General features: G+C 39.3%; 5 protein-coding genes across 5 annotated transcripts; 2 read left to right on the plus strand and 3 right to left on the minus strand.

The window, feature by feature from the left end:
• Positions 1–2,579: 2,579 nt before the first annotated feature.
• ZSF1 (Zsf1p) lies at positions 2,580–3,524 on the plus strand (the record flags this gene model as incomplete). Its single annotated transcript, XM_043195781.1, has 1 exon — positions 2,580–3,524. The coding sequence occupies one exon, from the start codon at positions 2,580–2,582 to the stop codon at positions 3,522–3,524; it is 945 nt and encodes a 314-aa protein (XP_043049486.1).
• A 1,566-nt stretch (positions 3,525–5,090) lies between these two features.
• On the plus strand, positions 5,091–13,414 carry GCN1 (Gcn1p; the record flags this gene model as incomplete). Its single annotated transcript, XM_043195782.1, has 2 exons — positions 5,091–5,099; positions 5,279–13,414. 2 exons carry the CDS (start codon positions 5,091–5,093, stop codon positions 13,412–13,414), a joined length of 8,145 nt encoding a protein of 2,714 aa, XP_043049487.1.
• A 49-nt stretch (positions 13,415–13,463) lies between these two features.
• KQ657_005140 (uncharacterized protein) lies at positions 13,464–14,915 on the minus strand (the record flags this gene model as incomplete). Its single annotated transcript, XM_043195783.1, has 1 exon — positions 13,464–14,915. The coding sequence occupies one exon, from the start codon at positions 14,913–14,915 to the stop codon at positions 13,464–13,466; it is 1,452 nt and encodes a 483-aa protein (XP_043049488.1).
• A 1,464-nt stretch (positions 14,916–16,379) lies between these two features.
• On the minus strand, positions 16,380–16,982 carry KQ657_005141 (uncharacterized protein; the record flags this gene model as incomplete). The annotated part of the gene is made up of 1 exon (XM_043195784.1): positions 16,380–16,982. The coding sequence occupies one exon, from the start codon at positions 16,980–16,982 to the stop codon at positions 16,380–16,382; it is 603 nt and encodes a 200-aa protein (XP_043049489.1).
• Positions 16,983–17,128: 146 nt separating this feature from the next.
• On the minus strand, positions 17,129–20,572 carry KQ657_005142 (uncharacterized protein; the record flags this gene model as incomplete). Its single annotated transcript, XM_043195785.1, has 1 exon — positions 17,129–20,572. One exon carries the CDS (start codon positions 20,570–20,572, stop codon positions 17,129–17,131), a length of 3,444 nt encoding a protein of 1,147 aa, XP_043049490.1.
• Positions 20,573–20,913: the final 341 nt, after the last annotated feature.

Raw genomic sequence — 20,913 nt, forward strand, 5'->3', positions numbered from 1 at the left:
CGCTAGATGCTTTAAGTAGGAGAATTGTAAACGAAAATAAAGGTATTCTACGACTTCAAAAGTAGTACGTAATGAGGGGAATCTTCAGTGGCACATGCAAAAAGTAGATTGACCTCTTTTTAGAAACGTTTATGAACATTTGGAAGGTAAGTGGAGGGGATTCAGTAGTAAGCTATGAAGTCATCGAGGTGGAGATTTGATGCGATGAGATAAGGAGTAAAGAGGAGAGGCTGACTTTTTTTATGGACCCCAAATACTCAAACCAGTAATCGTGGTTTGTCTTGGCTTGGATACAAACTTGCTTCTTTTGCAGTCACGTCCCCTTCAGAGGTCCATCAAAAGTAACCCAGCTCCACTAGCATCACTTCTGAGGATTGCAATGCCTTTAAGTGAATCTAACACCTGGCAAGAGTGTTTGTATCCCTCAGATATTGTCAGCTAAGTCATCACACACAAAAGAGGTTGACTCTCTAACATAAAACAAGCACTATAGTCAAAGGATAAAAGGGCGATGACCTTTTGCAAAATACGACAATTGTGTTGCCGTGCGGCTACCAACAATGACTTAGGTGGTGTTGGTTACCTTTTTCGTGGGTGTACATCAATGTATTTGCATTTCAAAATATATTCACATGAGATTGGGGGGTTCTATATGTGAGAGAGGGGTTGAACTGGAGGGGTATACGACTCGCTCTTATCCCAGACAATTTATCTTTTGAACACTGACACTACAAAGAAAACAGAACGACATACGGATTAAATCCTGGTATGGAATAGGAAAGAAGAAGTCACGTGAGAGAGCACAAGAGACAAGCACTGGTGTCTAGTTCAGTTCACACTCTACTAAAATAGAATGTCCCGATTTAGGGTTTGATGCACCAGCAAACAAAATCTTACGAGGTCCAGAAGTAGTGAAATAAAGTTATACGCTGTCTTATTTCCACCTGACTATTTATTTGAGGGTTTAAGCCATCCCAACAAACAAACTAAATGACTTGTAAATGTCATGGTGATATTCTGTTCCACTTTGGTGGACAAATCGAGTGGGGTGATTTGGATGGCAGTTGTGTTGAACTCAAGTCTCGCTGTGATCTCCCCATTCCAGCAGTGAAAACGGTATCGTTCGCAAATTTGGAAATCGTTCCACGATAATAGAAGACAGTAAAATAAAAAGTGGGCTTATTGTCAGGTATGAGCTAAGCAGACTTGACACAATCAGTTTTTCCGATGAGGGGAAAGTGTATTGTACGACTTGAGAAACACTGCCATCTACTTGTCTAAATGACAACGAGAGTCGGGTTATTGCGCCACGCTGCTAAGACTCAGGGCACTGTGATTGCTGACGTTTGTTGTAGTTTACCATTAGTAAAATTTATGCTATATGTTTTGGGGGGGACATCCAAAGTCACTAAGATTTCAGGTTTGCACTGCCTTACAATAGCGGAACAAATATTCCACCGTATACAGGTCCGACCAGATGAGGAGATTTTTGGGATGGAATCATAGAAACCCTTTTTTACATGGTTACAAAATAGTACAGGAGGAGAAATTTAGGAGGAAGACTTAGAATATGGGTAAAACGATGATACGAGGGTGGAGAAGAAAAAATGTGTCAGGTGAACAGACACAATCATTTAGTAGAATAAAGACGTAGTTCAAATGTAATGTCTAAAGTGGGGAGTACAGACAGAATCAAGCAGAAAAGAACATCAATGGACAGAAAGGCAACAATAGGATTTCCAGACATAAAAGAACTTTTAACATAAACATAGGCAAAGAGGAGAACTCGACTCAAGATGAGGGGACTTTTTGCGCCCAGAATGTCAAAAAATGTCCTTGTAAAAAATGCATAATTGTCCGAAATTTAAATCGGGACATGGAATCCCCTCTTCTACTTCTCCAATTTTGTCGTCATCATAATAGAGAAGGGCCACGGAGGTCGTGCGCACTCACATGCATTTTTTCAACTCTCAGTCCTGAAAAGATCAAGAGGGGAGCAAAGTACATCTTTCGAAGGATGAGGAGGAGTGAGGAGAACTTTACAACAAAGTTGTCGGGTTTCCATATCAGAAAACAGTACCCATAAAATAAACGGTGTAGCGAAAGTTTGGCAAAATGATTCTGTAATAACGAATCAAGTCACATCTAATCAAAAGATCACTCTGTAAAATTCCCAACTAATATCAGTAATTAATGTTTGTGAACGGATTAACTAAGTGTCGTAAAGTACTGTGTTGATTTGTAAAGGATTCTGTCCTCTCAAATTTGAATGGCGTTCTCGGATTAAGAAAAGAAATTTCTAGTTTGCCGACATTTTTTTATCGGTTCCAAAGACAAAAATTTTGTACATTTAGCGCTCCCTTTGTGCTCCGATACCAGAATTATATATATTAGTGAGAGAACTGGGAATTTCAATGTATGCTCGTAGATTTGGCTTTTTATCATTCACTTTCTTTTTCCGTTCTGATAGTTATAAAAGAAGATTTTTGTCACTTTACTATTCAACTAGTTTGAGTAACTTCTAGGTTCATTTGTGAAGCTCCATCAAGATTGCTTCTTAATAATAGTTGTACAATAAAATGTCTTATTCCATTAGACAGCAACAACAGTTGCAACATACATTGCCTTTGCAATTGTTACCTATTGATCCTGAAGATGTAAAGAATGCGGCCTTGGTTCCAGAACAGATGCAATCATATCATCAAAATGCCATTCTTAATCCAAGTCTTTCTATGACTGGCCTTGGCCAACAACAGCCTCAACAACAGTTGACCACGTCCTATTCAAGCTCTTCATCTTTGAATGAATTCTCCGACAAGGATTTGTTGCCTGATTTGTGGATGACTGAATCTGCCGGTTCCTCCAACTCTACTTCAACCAACGTATCTCACAATACCTCATTTGTCCAAATGACCCCTGTTCCCTTACAATCCCAACAGCAACCACAGCAACGTCAAGTTCCTGTTCCAATACATTCTAACAGTGTTTGGTCCAACTCGAATTCACCTAAGATGCCATTCTACGTTTCTACAAACTCGGATATCTTCCCCTTGACAGAGGAGAACTTGTTGTACAACAACAGCTCCTCTTCGTTATGTCTTAGCGCCACACAAGTTTCTTCTCAGACCCAGCACATGGTTTCTTCGCCTCAACAAGCAAAGAATAATGGTGCCATGTTGCTTAATCAAAAGTACCCAGCTTCTGAGGAGTCTTTGGAGGATGGTTTGTTTTTTATTCCTCAAGCAGGACAACCTTTGCAACAACAACAACAACAGCAACAACAGAATATCTTCAATCACAAGCATAAGAACATCAATACCCAATTGTACAAGACCGAGTTGTGTGCTTCATTTGTCAAGATGGGTGTGTGTCCTTATGGGAACAAGTGCCAGTTTGCACATGGAGAGAATGAGTTGAAGAGAGTTGATAGACCTCCCAAGTGGAGATCCAAGGCCTGTGCCAACTGGGCCAAGTTTGGCACATGTCGTTATGGGAACAGATGCTGTTTCAAACACCATGATTAACTACAAAACAGAAGATCTCGTAAAATCTTTTGATCAAAAAAACAGAGATGGTTACAATAATTTTTAATTGAAGTAGTAAGTTTTTCAGTCATGTCCATCTCCTTTTAGAATCCCGTTGCTTCTTGCTTATATTTATTATTATTTATTCTTGTTATGATATTTGAGGATGTGGAAAGTTTCTTCCTAGATTATTATTATTATTATTATTATGTTGAAGTGTATTTATTTATTCATTTATAGTTAGGTTTACTCTTGTATAGTCGTATATATTATTTAATATTTATTTGGTTCATTCATCGCACCCATGTGGCGTAAGGCGCAAAAATTTGTTTCTAAACACCGAACTCGCATGGAAAAACTCGGACCAAAATTGTCTGTTACCGAAAAACAAACATGGCGCCCACTGTGTTTCACGCCAAACACTTTTTACTGCGCCAAAGAGACGGTGCTAGAGCTATCGTGAATACACTAAGAACTGAATAAAGTTAGGTCCTCGGTAGGTTGCTACATTTCCCTGTACCCCATTTAGCGTTGGCAAGCGGAGATCCAACTTCGTTGCCACTACTCAAATTGAAGCAGAAATGAAATACCCTAATCCGTACAGCTATCTCCTGCCTCGGTGTTGGCACAATGCGACTTTTTGTGTCACACCTATCTCGTGGCTTCTATTTTGCCAGCCAGACCTACCTGTAAGACAATTGTTATCTTTGTAACACAAATTATAGTCCTTGTTCCTTACTGTAGGTGATAATCTTGCTATCGCTTAAGTTTGTCGATATTATAGCAACAGATCTTTGTTTTATGGTACGGGATGTGGCATTTTATCCGCATGGTTTACAACATATGTACCTCCATGTGCTACTACATTTACTAATCAACTTTATCCGTACCAAAGGTGAACCTAACATTATCCATTATACGCGTGAAGCGGGGCAGAAGGAGGGGTCGTCCAGACACAAAAGGATGTGCACTCCCCGCACGTACGGAAGAGGAGGAGCCACTTAGATAAGAGTCTTTCCAGAAAGGAAGTGTCTAACTCATTTTGCTGGAGGATCGTTCCTACAGCAGAAGAAACACAGACGACTTTGTTGACAGATCATATGTGCTTAATCTCAATGAGCTATACACATCTCCGTTGATTTAAAACACCGTCGTCACAATTCAATTATCATGTTGAAAGCAGAATTAGCCCGGAGTTACGTACAAACAATGTAGTACAGTATATGCACTGGTAAGCACTGTCAGGTGGGACTTAAGCTAATCCCTTATCCCTCCATTATATACTACAACCCAAGAAACCTTTACAACCAGTAACCATTACAGCAAGACTATCTAATTGGTCAAATATACCAGTCTCAGATAATAATAAACACCATTGAATATGTGGTGATGCGGCCATGGTGTTGTCCACAGTGCCCGTAAGAAATACGAGTCGCAAGTAAGAGCACCACTTAACACTGGAAAGTGCCAGCCTTTACTCCGTCCCTGCATTGCTGAAGCGGTACGCTTGATATAGCCATCCTCATAGACTGGTATAGTTGATAAGGAACTAAAATATAACCTGTAATGTTTTTTGTGGGATCCGCGAACCTTTTATAGTCCTTACGATCTGTCCGGGTAACTTGAAAATTTTTCCTGCCAATAATAAACTGGGATCAAATTTTACTACTGCAAAACTACCTAATACACCATCGTTACATAGCAGAAGCAAAGGAAGAATCGAGAGGAATTCCTCAATGACATCTTTAACTCAGACCTGGGATCAAATCTCCTCACTGTATCAACGGGATTTGTTTGACCCTCATTTGACGACCGTTTTGCCATTACTAGAAACCATTAGAGACATTAACAGTGTGATTCCAGAAGATGAACTTCCTAAAGTGTTTGGGTGTTTGTTAAGAACATTCGATCATTACCAAGATCCTTCGACTAGAAAGCACTTAGAGAACACAGTGATTGTTTTGATGGCCTCACATAAGCAATTGGCTCCCTTATTGGCAAAGTATACCTTCCATCAGGTGAAGAACCAAGTTATAATTGCCTATTCAGACTTGTTGACACTTTTATCGTGGTCCAACAGTTCTTTGTCTATTTTGAAGGACTCCACTGAATGCTTGGCCAACACATTGGTCAATCAGGTTTACATTTTATCTTTGTTGTTGGAGAGTTTGTCAGAAAGCCTGTCAGGAAGTCTGTCGTCTTCAAGTCGTAGACACGCAAGATTAATTGAAACTGCTGTGTTACAAACAGTCACTGCTTGGGCAAACACGATTAACGAGAATACTCAACAGGCATTATTTGTTGTTTCTCCTGTGGTAAAAGAGAAGGTCAATGTTTTACTTGTTCAGTTGGGTTTGGTGCTGGCAGTCCTCCAAAGCGATCAAGTATCAATCAACAAGCCTCATATCCAATCTGCATTTGTATCTGGAGAATACCCTAAGCAATATTTGTCTGCATATGTCGATGAGGTTGTTCTAAGGAAGCACACATTACCTCCACCTTGCTTAGCATGCTTATCATTCTTCAGTAGTAAGTTTGTTACTACCTCTTATGTCACTGAAGACGATATTGCCAACCTCATTTTGCCAAACTTTGACAAGGCCATCTTAAGATCTTCTGAATTGTTGTTGGGGTTAATCATTCCTCCCTTCTTTGTTGATTCGAAGTTAGAAACCTTAGATCTCACTCAAAGCCTAAGCACCACCACGATTGGGAAAAAGTTCTTTGGCTCGTGTCTTACAGGTATCAAGTCCACAAAGGAATCTGTTAGAATAGGATCTCAAAGGATTTTACTGGCTATTATTACTAAGAATATGGCTGGAGACGCAAGTTTCTTTATTGAAGAAATTACAAAGCAAATTAAATTGACTTCCAATTTGGATTTCAAATTAGGGTTTGTTTCCTTATTAAACCAATTTCCTATCCATGAAGTGTCCCTGCCAAAGCTTGTCAATTTAACGCAACCTTTGGTTACTAAAGAGGTTCATGATAGTGCACTTTCTCCATTGGCAGACTCCTTCATTACCCATTTATGGGCTTCTGATGAGCCCACCATAATAAAGCAATTATCTACAACTGTCAACAACGGTCTTAAAGATAAGAAACTTAGTCTTAGAAGAGCGTGGTTCACTTCCTTAGGAGACAGCCAATACAACAAGCAGCAACACTTTCAATTGATCAAAGAGTACCTTTTGCCAACTATGAAACAAACTTGGTTAGAAGCCGTCAAGTCCCCTGTGCCAACACTTACCAATAAAGGTATTGCGCTGGCTTTTGTTTACGTCTATATGGTCAACGAAGCAACGGAAGAACAAGCTCAATTTGAAAGCTTAAATGAAGTCATTGAGTTCATCTTGAACCCCAAAGTCTATACTAAATTATCAACAGATTATGAATTTGAGTGGTACATAAAGGCATTATTCAGTTTGGCCAACACTGGTCTGTTTGCCAGTGATTTACGAGGTAATAATGAGTTCTCTTCAAGTGTGCTCTTCCTTCAATTATCTCCTACTGTCCCCTTCAACTTTCAAAGAGAAGCATTGACCAAGTTCACTGATTTGGTTAATTCCGATAGCCAATACGTTCCTAATATCATTTCTGGTATTTACAACTTGCTTATGGAAGAGAAAAGCAGTAGTACGCCTACTGATTGGATCTACAAGAATATGTCATCACTTTTCTCCACGCTTGTCCAAGTTCCAGCTCACCATGAAGCGGAGCAGAACTTGGCAGCTCTTTTATTGGCTACAAACCACCCTTCCATTCCAATTAAAAATAAATGGGTTGGGCTTGCACAACGTCGTCAACAAGATGAAATCGACGTGGGCAGAGTAGTCGGAGATAACATTCAAACCATTTTGACGGACTTGCAGAAGTATTCCGACAGCAATAACGAATTAATACACCGTGCTGTTGTTGATTCCTATGCGGTGATTGCATTTATTAGGACTGAGATTGTTATCCCACATGTGGTCAAGCTTTTGAACTGTGACTTGGATTTAAGCACAGTACATGGCCTTTTGGATGGTGAAGGTAATGAAGATTCTCTCAGAATTTATCAAGGTGAAGATGATGTTCTTGTAGTGGATCCCACCACCAACAATAGTAAGAAAGCATCTCAAATAGATAAGAACTCTAAGGACTACGAAACAAAGAAATGGGAAGCTGATTTGGCCAAAGAACTAGCAAAGAAAGGGAAGGCTAATGCTAACAATAAAAAGTATACAAAGGAAGAACAAGCATTAATTACTCAACAATTGAAGAAGGAAACTGAATTAAGAACAAGTGTTAAGTCTGAAATCAGAAAGTTCATTAGAAGCATTGATATCATCAACAAATTAGCTCAGGATGCCACTCAGGTGGATAACGGGGCCATTACGTGGTTCCCAGTTGCCATTAACAAGTTATTGGAATTGTGCAAATATCAAAACTCCACCTTATTACTTGCAGATTTGCCTTGGAAGTCATACATTGAATTGTCGAAATTACTCAGTGATAGAGTTGGTCCTCTAAAGCCATTCATTGGGGTTGCAACCCTAAGAATGCTAGGCACACAATTATCTGACAATTATTTACAAGAACAATTGTTAGATTTGCTTTCAAGAATTCTTTATCGAGTCAAGATCTTATCGGATCAATCTCCATTACCCTCCTTATCATTGCTGTATCTCTTGCCACTTTTATCTCAAGTTTTGGAGAAGGGGAAGGCCGTTGCTATCAAGAACTCTACGACCAAAAAGGCCACTACTTCAGAATTTGTTGATGAAGATCCAGAGGAAGAACAGCTATTATTGGCTGTGGAAATTATTTCATTACATGCTGAATTATTTGAAGATGATTCCATTCCCCGGTCTCAGATCTTGGAGGTTCTTATTTCCTTAATGAAGTTACCCACCAAGGCCAAGTTGTCTAAAGACTGTTTCTTAGCCATGTGCCAACATATTGCTGTCTCTTTGAATGCCAGTGACTTGAGGATCCTTTTGAATAACATAGTTATACCGGAAGTGTTTGTTCGAAACACCATTCTTGAAGCCATTGATCTGGAGTTTGATTTAACAGACATTGAAGGAGGATTGACGTACTCTAACGAACTATGGATTGCAGTTCAAGATAATGATGCAGCTACTCGGGCATTGGCTATAACAATCTGGGAAGATAACAACTTGATGGTTGTGGAAGACGCTCCTATGCAATTGTTGCAATATGCTCACGTTAAGGATTCGGGATTAAGACTTTCAATTGCTAAAGCCATTTATTCTGCTGTTAATACTTTAACAGATGAAGGTATTCTTACCAAGACGTTTGATTCAATGATAGATCTTTACCACATAAAGAAAAACCCTCCACCTCCAAAATTGGACAGATTTGGTTTGGTTATCAGATCTCCTTCAGACAACAAAGATACCTGGGAAGAAAGATCCACGATTGCGTTGGCATTCAAGTTATTATCACCATTAATTTCCGACCAACAGACTATCTCCAAGATCTTCAACTTTCTTGTTGATGAAAAGGCCTTGAGTGATAAGGAAGATTTGGTCCATCAAGAATTGCAAGAAGCCGGTGTGGAAATCATTAAGGAACATGGCTCCAAATATATGGAAACATTAATTCCTATTTTTGAGGATTGTTTATCTGCCAAAGATGACGGTTCAAAGACTCAAGATAGAATCAGAGAATCAGTCATTATTTTGTATGGAGCTTTGGCCCGTCATTTAAGTTCTGATGATGATCAAAGACTTATTTCCATTGTGGAAAGATTAATCAAAACTTTGGATACTCCCTCTGAAGATGTTCAATATGCCATTGCCGAATGTTTAGCACCATTGGTACCTTCATTTGAATATAAATTGCAAGGATACTTTGACCAATTATTTGAAACCTTATTTACTTCCCCCAAGATGCCTAGAAGACGAGGTGCAGCCTATGGGATTGCTGGGTTAGTTAAAGGATCAGGTATTAAAGCATTGACACAATATGACATTATCAGAACCTTAACAGATGCTGCAGATGATAAGAAGAGTCCTATCAAAAGAGAAGGTGTTTCATTTACTGTTGAAGCATTATCTTTATGTTTAGGGAAATATTTTGAACCTTATGTGATAGAAATCTTGCCTAACATTTTGAAATCATTGGGTGATTCAACTGCTGAAGTTCGTGAAGCAACAGATTTAGCTGCCAAGCAAATCATGAAGTCCACCACATCATTTGGAGTTAAGAAGTTAATTCCAGTTGCCATTTCCAACTTGGATGAAATTGCTTGGAGATCCAAGAAGGGGTCTGTCGAATTACTTGGGTCCATGGCTTATTTGGATCCAGCTCAATTATCAGCTTCTTTATCCACTATTGTGCCGGAGATAGTTGGTGTTTTAAATGACACTCATAAGGAAGTTAGAAAGGCTGCAGACCAATCTTTGAAGAGATTTGGTGAAGTTATCAGAAACCCTGAAATCCAAGAAATAGTTCCTGATTTAATCCAAGCTATTGGTGATCCCACAAAATACACTGATTTGGCATTGGATAAATTGATAACCACTAAATTTGTTCATTATATTGATGGACCTTCTTTGGCATTGATTATCCATGTTATTCACAGAGGAATGAAAGATCGTTCAGCTGCCACCAAGAAGAAATCGTGTCAAATTGTGGGTAATATGGCCTTCTTAGTTGATGGTAAAGATTTGAAACCTTATTTGACAGTTTTAGTGAATGAACTTGAAGGTGCAATGGTTGATCCAGTACCTGCTACCAGAGCTACAGCTGCCAGAGCATTAGGATCTTTGGTTGAAAAGTTGGGTGAAGAACAATTCCCAGATTTAATCCCAAGATTGTTAGCAACATTACAAGACCCAGAAAAAGCCGGTGATCGGTTAGGTTCAGCTCAAGCCTTATCTGAAGTAATTTGTGGGTTGGGTATCAACAAATTGGAAGAATTAATGCCAATTATCTTACAATCTGCTTCCAGTGGTAGAAACTATATTCGTGCCGGATTCATGCCGTTATTGTTGTTTTTGCCTGTTTGTTTTGGACCACAATTTGCTCCTTATTTATCTAAAATCATTCCTCCTATCTTAGCAGGTTTGGCTGATACCGATGAAGAAATCAGAGACGTGGCTTTACGCGCGGGTAGATTAATTGTCAAGAATTATGCTAAGAAAGCCGTGGACTTGTTATTACCTGAATTGGAGAAGGGTTTGGCTGATTCCAATTATAGAATTAGATTATCATCTGTTGAGCTTACCGGGGACTTATTGTTTCAAATCACGGGTATCTCCGGGAAGAATGAACTTTTGGAAGAACAATATGAATTTTCTGGTGAAGTTAACAAGACTCTTGTTGAAGTCTTGGGTCAAGACAGAAGAGATCGGGTTTTGGCATTATTGTTTGTATGTCGTTCTGATGTTACATCTATTGTTCGGAATGCTTCTGTTGATATTTGGAAGGCTTTGGTTGCCAACACTCCAAAGACAGTAAAGGAAATTTTGCCCACATTAACGACAATTATTGTCCGTAAATTGGCCCTGGAAGATGAATCTCAAAGAACTATTGCTGCCCAAACCTTGGGTGAAATGGTTAAGAGAGTCGGTGGAAACGCCCTTACCCAGTTGTTACCAACTTTGGAACATTCCATTGTTAATTCTAATGATGATGCCACTAAACAAGGTATTTGTATTGCGTTGACGGAGTTAATTAAATCCTCAAATACTGATACCATTGTTGAGTTCCAAGATGTTTTCATCAAGATTATTCGTGTTGCCTTGACAGAACATGCTCGTGGAGTCAGAGAAGCAGCTGCTGGGGCTTTTGAAGCCTTGCAAGATGAATTGGGTAAAGTAGTCATTGATGAGATCATTCCATCTTTACTTGTTATGCTTGAAGGTGAAGGTGGTGAATCTTCTAATGCTTTATCAGCATTGGAAGAGATTATGGCCACTAAATCCGAAGTTATCTTCCCTATTTTGATTCCTACCTTATTAACATCTCCTATTGATTCATTTAAGGCTCAAGCACTTTCATCTTTGGCTTCTGTGGCAGGTTCTGCCTTGTTCAAGAGATTATCTTTAATTATCAACACTTTGGTTGATGCAGTCATAGACTCGGAAGCCAGTAATACTGATTCTGAGGTTCTTAAACAATCATTCGATAAGATTTTGGCTTCTATTGATGGCGATGAAGGGGTTCATCCATTAATGCAACAATTGCTCTCTTTAGCTAAGCACGAAGACAAGGAAAGAAGAGCAGTTATCTATGGAAGATTGGGACCATTCTTTGCCAGTACCAACTTAGATTATTCTGTCTATTTGCAGGATATGGTTGGACAGTTCATCTTATCATTGGGAGATCCTTCACCTGAAGTGGTTAGTGGAACATTAAATGTTTTGAATGCATTGATCAAGAAACAACCTAAAGAATCATTAGATAAACTTATCAAACCTGCTCGTCAAGCTTTAAGTATCACTGGAGTTTCTGGTGAAGATTTGGCCGGGTTCAGTTTACCAAAGGGTCCCAACTGTGTTTTGCCCATCTTCTTACATGGTCTTATGTATGGAACTGCTGAACTTAAGGAGATGTCTGCGTTGGGTATAGCTGATGTTATCACCAAGACTCCAGCACTGAACTTGAAACCATTTGCTACCACCATGACTGGTCCCTTGATCAGAGTGATTGGTGAGAAGGTTAATAGTGACATCAAGGCAGGTATCTTGGTAGCATTGAACAGTTTGTTGTTGAAGATTCCTCAGTTCTTAAGACCTTTTATTCCCCAATTACAAAGAACATTTGTTAGATGTTTACTGGACCCCACCAACAGTGTACTTAGAAACCGTGCCGTGGTAGCTTTGAGTTCCTTAATTGAGTTCCAACCTCGTGTTGATTCCTTGGTATTGGAATTGGCTACCGGAGCTAAAAACACCACTGATCAGGGAGTCAAATCTGCCATGTTAAAGGGAATGTTGGAAGTCTTGAGTAAATCTGGTCACAACATGAGCGAAGCCAGTAAAACAAGTATCATGACCCTTGTGGAAGAAGAATTGAATAACACTGTGGTTGAGGATAAGTTTGTGGTTCCGTATGCCCGGTTAATTGGGTCATTGGCTCAAGTACTTTCCACTGAAGAAGCATCCAATCTTTTACTCCAGAAGATCTTGAACAAACCTGTTGATAAGTTTGGCATCTTGTGTCTTAACTCATTCCTAAAGTATGCACCTTATCATATCTTCCAGTCCCAATTGGAGGAACAGATCATCGTCAAATACATCATTGAATGTTCCAACTCAAGCAAAGATTACATTAGTGACAACGCCACCCTCGCTATAGGGAAACTCCTTTTACTTGTAGGAGAAACCCATTCTCCAACATCGAAATCTGTCGATGGTACTGTTCCCTTCACCATTGAAGATGAGCTGTTGACCAAACAGTTGATGTACCAATTGGCTAAGAATGCCGTGGATCCAACGTCTTCCTCTCCTGATACCAGACGTCTTTCACTTGTGGTGATACGAACCATTTCCCGAGTGAAACGTGATCAGTTGACCACCAAGTACTTGGACATTTTGGTTCCTAATGTGTTTGCTTGTTTAAGGGATGCCATCATCCCCATCAAGTTGGCAGCAGAGAAGGCATATTTGGCCTTGTTTAACATGATTGAGGATGAAACGTCATTAAGCTTGTTCAACCAATGGTTTGACGATAAGGCTACGTTTGACACTGTGACGGGTCAACTGATTGTACCTCGGTCCATCAATGACTACACCAAAAGAGTGGCTGTCAGATTGGCAAATGTGGAAAGAGAAAGAATAGAAGCCGGGGGAGACAAAGAGACCATGTTTAGTGATCAGTACGAAGACGAAACTGAAATATGGGCTGTTGGAGGTGTCGAATTAAATAACAATTAGTATAATTATTTCTATATAATATGACGTATAGTAAATGACGTGTAACATTTTATGATCCTCCGGGGTTCTTTCCGCTATTGATTATTAAGTTAGTAGGTAAGTCCAAGTTTAGACTTCGTAACAGTGGCAACTGACTCTCGGAGTCGACTTTGGATGGTGGTGGTTGCATTGAAAGGGATACCGGTGGCGATGAAACATTATGGAAATATGATTGGGTATCTGTAGATGACTTAATTGATGATGATGGTGGACCACTCAATAGAGTGGTCAAGTTGGTAGATGAGTTGTTAGCAGATATCAAGGGAGTGTTGATGGTAGAGAGTCCCATGACTGGAGAATTGGGTAAGGTAAAGTTTCTAATGTTTGATGATGATGAATTCGAATTTGAACCTATCATATTTGTAGATGAGAGCCCCGAAGGAGAAGTGGGTCTAGACCGTTTCAATCGCTGTTTCACATAATCCAAGTCGGAGTCTTCTACGATGCTTTTGGGTTTGGCCTGAGGCAGATATAATGGTGTCATTCGTTGTAAGGAACTTAAGGAATTCAAGGGAGGCTTCTTGGCCGACGATACAGACTTATTGTTGTTATTATCAGTGGCGTTACTCATCATGGCAACGTCAGACAAGTATTTAAGATTATTGGTTGAAAAGGAGTTAAACGAAGGAAATTGATGATAGGATGATGATGATGATGATGGGTCGTCCGTTCCACCTTTAAAGTATTCGGTTAACGAAGGTAACGACTTGGAGTTTTCCAAGTTCTTCAACTCCTCCGTAGCTGCACTGGCTAAAATGTCAATGTTCATCGTGGATAAGGTCTTTTTGATCGCTGGGGGGGATTCACTGTCGGTCATGGTTGTTGTAGTGGTCTCTGTGTTGTGGTGGTTGTGTAGTAACTTGTCATCAATAGACATGGATATAAATCGCTTCTCGTCCAAGATAGGCGAGCCGCCACCAGATACGGGTTTACTATGGGACGCGGGTGGTGTCAAAGCTTGAGAGACTTTGGAGGCTACAGTGGTAGCTGTTGAAATTAAGGGGGACGTTTGAGTTGATGTAGTTGATTCTGAGCCGGAGCCGGAGCCAGAGCCTGAACCGGGGCCTGAACCGGTCATATCCTCTATCTTTAACATCTTCTCTGGTGGCAGCGAGGAAGATGATCCCTTTATATCTGTTAAACTCTCCAACTTCTTCAAATTCTTATTTCTTCTGGAATTGGGGTTGGTATGGATTCTCGAGTGTCGGGTTAACTCATCGGATCGACTAAACTTCTTGAAACACCCGGGGTAATTACAACTATGTGGTTTCTCCCCTGTATGCGTTCTAATGTGGCGAGTCTGATGCTCTAGTCTGTGGAATGCCTTATCACACATCGGACATTTATAAGGTCTTTGATTGGAATCCTTTCTACCACCTCTATTCCCATTGTTGCCCGAGCTGCTCGAGTCTATTTGCATGTCTTCAGACACCTGTTGATGTTGTTCTGCTTCAACAGACATTATGTGTATATTTATTGACTGGTGTATGACTTTTCTATTCTGGGGTAATACAAAACACTTGTGTCGTCTCTGGAACCAGTTACCTCGTACTTATACACCCTAGCAAGACACCGTACTTATGTCTACTGTCCGACACTTTCCAAGATATAAGTGTTTATATATCAATAAGGGAACCCTCTAGTATCAATAAAGTGTCTGGTTAACCTTGGGATTCCAGTTTTTGACTTTTCTCTGATGGGAAAAACAAAAGTAGTGGGGATTTTCTCTACACTGGTATGTCGCAGCATAGCGCGGAAAAATCAGACAGACATTTACATATATATGGCAAACAAAAATCATTACTACTAATGTTGACTAAATACCTTCGTACGTGTTTACGGCTGCGCTTGCTGCAGGCTCGTTACAGTAGGTGTTTGTGTTTTGGCTTGATGTCCGATTTTAAGTCATCCATCCTTCTATCATCATGTCGGATAAGCCTGGCCCGTTTCTTCCTCATTCAATAATAATAGTAAGATTGTTCTCTTACCTGACAAAAATCCGATCCGCACTAAAATCTTTTGTCCCACCAAAACCTGGGGTAACTTTCCCTTTACGTATTTGAGTCCCAAAAACATATATCGTGCTTATCCTTTTTATGATTAGTATATTATTGTGGCATTCTTATGGAGGATATAAAGGATTCCCCTACTCGGTGAGTTTTTTTGGTCTGAATTTTTTTCCAGGATATATTTGATGGTTGTACTGACTTTGGCTTGCAGACATTAACTGTAGACCCCCCACATTTAATGCTTACTGCTCTTTTTTAAAACCCCGGAGTTTAGTTCCTAGTGCTTTGGTAGCGCGGTCAAATTTAATGTTTGATTTTTTGTCTGAACTTTAATTGTTTGATCAGTAGCCTATACTACGAAATAAAATATATTCGTAAAACCATATTGGGGTATATGGAATTCCATAAAATTTCCAGCCCAACATCATTTCATCAGTTTTGAATTCATTCCTAAAGAAAATGAGCACGTCTTCTTATCTGGTCTCCATATTTCCAGACACGAGAGCCAACGCTTTGTTACACAAAGACAGGAATGTTGAGATGAGCTTCTGAGGGCCAAGTGAGGAGTTTTTCAGTGGGGAGATTTCCAAAGGTGGGGATGTGGCGTGAAAAGGATTATGTAATGGCATCACGTGCTCACATAGAAAAGAAATTATCGAATTGCGGAGGGTTAAATGTCGCTAAGAGAAGGAGACATTTTTGTACGACATGTGATAACGACTTGAATTGTAACCCATAGTAAGATAGACCCTAATTACAACTAGACAAGATTACTAGTATGCTGTGTATTTAATGACCATTTCTTTACCCAAATTGTCTGATAAAGCTACTGTTATGTATTCTTTGGTATTTGTTGTGTCATTTTCCGGCATTTTACATGTTTCTACCAAAAGGTATCTCGTTATTCACTCTATAAATCATTCCCTGTCCCCGAGCTTATTAGTTGGAACTTGAGGAAAGAAACCAGGATCTGATTGTATTTCTTGTTGTCGTTTAGCTTGAACCTTCTGATTATGATATCGTTGCAATCTCATTCGATAAACATCTTTATTCAATTTGAAATCCTTACTACTATAACCACTTATCTTATCTAGCACTGTCTCCAATTCCTTATTCATCTTTTTCATCATCACTTCGTCTGTTTTCTTTTCGTCGTCGTCGTCGTCGTCATCTGCTTTATGTTTATTTTTATCTTCATCCTTGGCCCTGCTCTTTCCAATCCATTTGGTAGGTAAATACTTATTCCAAGCCTCATCATCCATCTTCCTCTTCAACTCAGATATCCGCTTGTATAGCCTGTCTCGTTCTCTTATCCAACCTAAATACTCATCACTGTGTATAGGATCACAAAAGTTGGTGTCCTTTAAATGTCCAGCACATACATAGAAAAAGTCTGCTTTATTGTCTGCTAGCATCACGGTCGTAGTGAACTTAAAACACACAACACATGATCTCAGATCGTTTTCAGAAACCAACCGACTCCGGTACAAGTTAGGAAAGGGGGGTTCAGCACTTGTCATGGTGATTACAGTGGGGCACATTCTTTACTGATGATCGTTATCATTAAACTTGGGATATTATCACCATAGTCGTGCAGTAACCGTAAAAAGTAGTATAATTAATATATACAGACCCTGCCCAAGTACATAATTCGATATAGACACCGTCATGCTGAATCGGCATGAGGAAATGCTTCAATATAATCATCTGGCGAAAAGTGAATGTCTCCATACGCTTTACAGAAGTCCATTGATCTCATTATGGCACATTCAACATTTTGCTCAGAAGTTATCGATTTATTCGGATCAAAGGAATTAATCCGTTGTAATGTCTTTAATAAACCCCGAATAGTAATCATCTCAACTCTCAAGTCTGCATTTGTATATGCAAGGGTCAAGAAATCATCGCCACGTTCGGTGAATGACCAATCTGAGATTCCATTAGGAAGAAGAATGTTTGGATATTTTCCACATAACTTCTCAGGCTCAGTAGGATTCCAAGGTAAAATATCAACATCAAACAGTAGAAACAGTGACATATGAGTTATATGATATTGTGAGGTCTCCCTATCCTTTCTAACCAAAACAAGATGTGGTCTATACATTGCTCTCCCACAACCACAGTAAGGCAATCTTGAACGAGCAAATGCTAACCAATAATCATGTTCAAGGTCCAATTGAAGCTCATATCTATCTGAAAGTTCATTAATACTAACCAACTGAGTACCCCCTCTCATTGGACCAACCAAAAGTGTCTCCTCTTCCTTCTCAAGGTCTTCTGCATAAAGTGGTCTGGACTTCAATTGAATGTCAGTAAGAACGCCGCTTCGATATTGGCCAATTAAATCTTTGTCCATTGTGTAGTCAAGTTTGCACAATGAATGATCAGATGAAGTAGGGATATCACATTTCAAGACTTCAAATTTGTCCCATGAATAAACAAAATAGATTGCCTTATCAAATCCATGCTTTTGACGTTCTCTATAAGAGAAAAATGGAGTCCAGTTCTTCTCTGCCTCTTTCTTTTCACTATGGAACCGGTCTAACTCAACAATACGACTATATTGTTGTGAAGCATATTCTGTAGCCAATGGATCCACATTCAGTTTACCAATTTGAGTTTGCCAAAGAAAGCATACGTACATGGCCCTAAAGATCTCGAACCCCACCCATTCACCCTTTTCACCATTTTCATCTTCACCTTCTTCCTTCTTAAAAATTTCTCTTTGCTTTTGGTTGAAGATTACAATAGGTTCTAAATGTCCTTTACTGTTTCTTCTCAAGACAATACGAGGATCCTCTGGACCATAATATGTGACCTGATTCTTCACTGGTTCATGGAAAGTGGGGATAGGAACAAATTGTGGGTATGTCACCTTCATATGGGAATCAGGTATGATGAGATCAACATCTTCTAATTCTGTCCAGCTACTATCAAAGGCTTGTGCATAAACAAATGATATAATTGGCCGGTCGCGAACACCTTCCATCGAATAAAGAACTCTTGATACCATCAAATGAATCCCATATTCTTCTAACCAAACTGAAGTCCCAGCAAATCGATACCAAAAGGTTTCAATAATGTCCTCTTCAAGCAATTGTTCCAGATGCTCAGCAAAGTAGGGTTTGAATTCGGCAAGATACTCGGAATTTGATTGTAAAATACTCTTGACAATTTTCTTCATATCAGCATCCTTTGCTATGGGCTCACTGATCTGTACCTTAAGGTCTTTCTTGATCTTTCTGCATTGAGTTTTGGGATTAATATCCTGGAAAGCATGATAAAGAGGTATTTTGTACTCGTGGTATCGGTTGGTCTTTAATGGAGATTCATATTTAGATAGACTTAGAATCTTTGCTTCCTTTGGAAACAGTCCGAAATTATCTTCGAAATGTTTTTTTGGGTTCCCTTTAAAACTAGTAGGATAAAGAACAACCTTCTTACCATCAAAAGGTGGTTGACTTTCTAAATACTTAGCGTTTTTTGCAGGTTTTTGTTGTGGTGGTGGAGTACCACGGTCTTCACTACCTTCAAGCTTCATAAAGTCTTTAACTCTATCAGGAACGTTCTTCTCAGGAGTAAACTTAACGACTTTAGTGAGCTTGTATTTCTCACCATAAAGTCTACAATATTCCTTTGATTTCTCGACTGCAAAGGAGACTTTAGCCGAGTCTCCTACGTACGCTAATCCTCTTTCAATTTCATGCATCAAGTTCCCAATTTTGATCCTAAAGTTTGTAGCATCACTCATAGAAAAAGTGAGCCACATGTCATCGACATCTTCTGTATATCTCCAACGGCTTATACCATTAGGTATCAAAGCACTTGAACCTTCACAATATTTCCATGATTCTTTCAAGTTCCAACCAAGTACTTTCAAATCAAAATCAATTGCTGAACTTAATTGAGCCAATAGATATTCATTATTTGAATCCTTTATCAACACAACCAATGCGGGACGGTATAAGTTAACCCCACAACCGCAATCCTCTAAATGATACCTACTGAAACCTGCCCATACTTCGGAAATTTGAGTCCCTCTATATGTTTTTACCCGAGAAGGAATGTTGGGAAAATGAATTAAAGGAGTACCTCCACGTAGTTCACCGAATTCCTTGTTAACCTCCTTATTTCTTCTAACATTATGGAGCAGGTCTGGAGATGTAACTGGCGAAAATACCTCGTATATAACCTCACAATTACCCGATTTTAAATGACAGTTTAATAATTGTAAACTCAGCCAGTCATACACAAAGCTGACCACAATATCTTCCCCATTTTCACCTTTTAATGTGGGATCCACAAATGGAGTCCAGTTCTTCTCTATCAAACCGTAATTTCTTGGATAACGAAGTTCCAATGTTTTTGTTAACCCTGTTTGTTCATCTTCTTCTAAAGGCCACGCTATATTCATTGTTCTATGGCCGTCTTCCTTTTGAGCACTATAAATCACCAATACTTCCTGTTGAGCCTTATCATTTGTTATTGAGAATACTCGAGGATCTTCAGGACCAAAGTTTCTGTTCGTCAGTTTCCCTTGAACTTTACTAAACGGTATCTTAAGGAAACGAGGATATGAGGAACTGGTTGCCATCAGAGACTTGACTTCCTTCCAATTCTTATCAAACAATTGTACATAAGAAATGGAAATCAAAGGATTATTCTTTTCGCCTCCAGGTGAATAAATGATCCTCGATACATAAAAGAAAACTTCATTTGATTCTAACCATACAGACGACCCAGATAATTGGAACCAATGGGTATGGATCCAATCCCTATCTTTTATATTCTTCTTGAGATCATCTAATATGAATTCCAGGTATTGATCTTTAAGGTACCCGTCTGTCTTGATTTCTTTCAAAAGCTTCTTAAGCACATCCTCGATAGAAGTATCGATAAAAGTTGGTGATGATATTGCAATGTCGTAGCTCAACAAATTATCGCCATCGGTAACGACATTCTGTATTTCATATTCTTTAGCACCAGAATCAAAATCAAGTCTCAAGCTGGTAGTAATGGAATTCCCATATAGTTGAGTGACGATCAAGCATATGAGAAATAAGATAAGCGAGAATTGAACAGTTCGCTGGATGGTTTTGGTACGTCTCATGACAGTAGGCGATGTGACAATATCAAGTAGTTCGTTTGCTCATTGAGTAATTGCGTATAATAAAATGAAATCCTTTTGTTTAGCAATCAATTTGAAATCACATTTGACTGTAGCAGTAGTAGGCACTAAATGGCTTTGTAACAGTACGTCAAAAATTATTCAACCATTGAACACGACATTCGCAATCCCCTTTAGGCAAATACCAACATGTTACCAAAGAACAAAGAGTTAGGCACGGTAGCGAGGTAACAGCAAGCACCACGCGGGCAGCAAGCAGTAAGCAAACAACAACTATACGCCGGTCTATTCCCGAAGAGCCATTTCCGCGGATTATGTATAGA

The sequence above is a fragment of the Scheffersomyces spartinae genome (assembly GCF_019049425.1).
Source record: "Scheffersomyces spartinae strain ARV_011 chromosome Unknown scaffold_9, whole genome shotgun sequence".
Taxonomy (NCBI): Eukaryota; Fungi; Ascomycota; class Pichiomycetes; order Serinales; family Debaryomycetaceae; genus Lizanozyma; species Lizanozyma spartinae.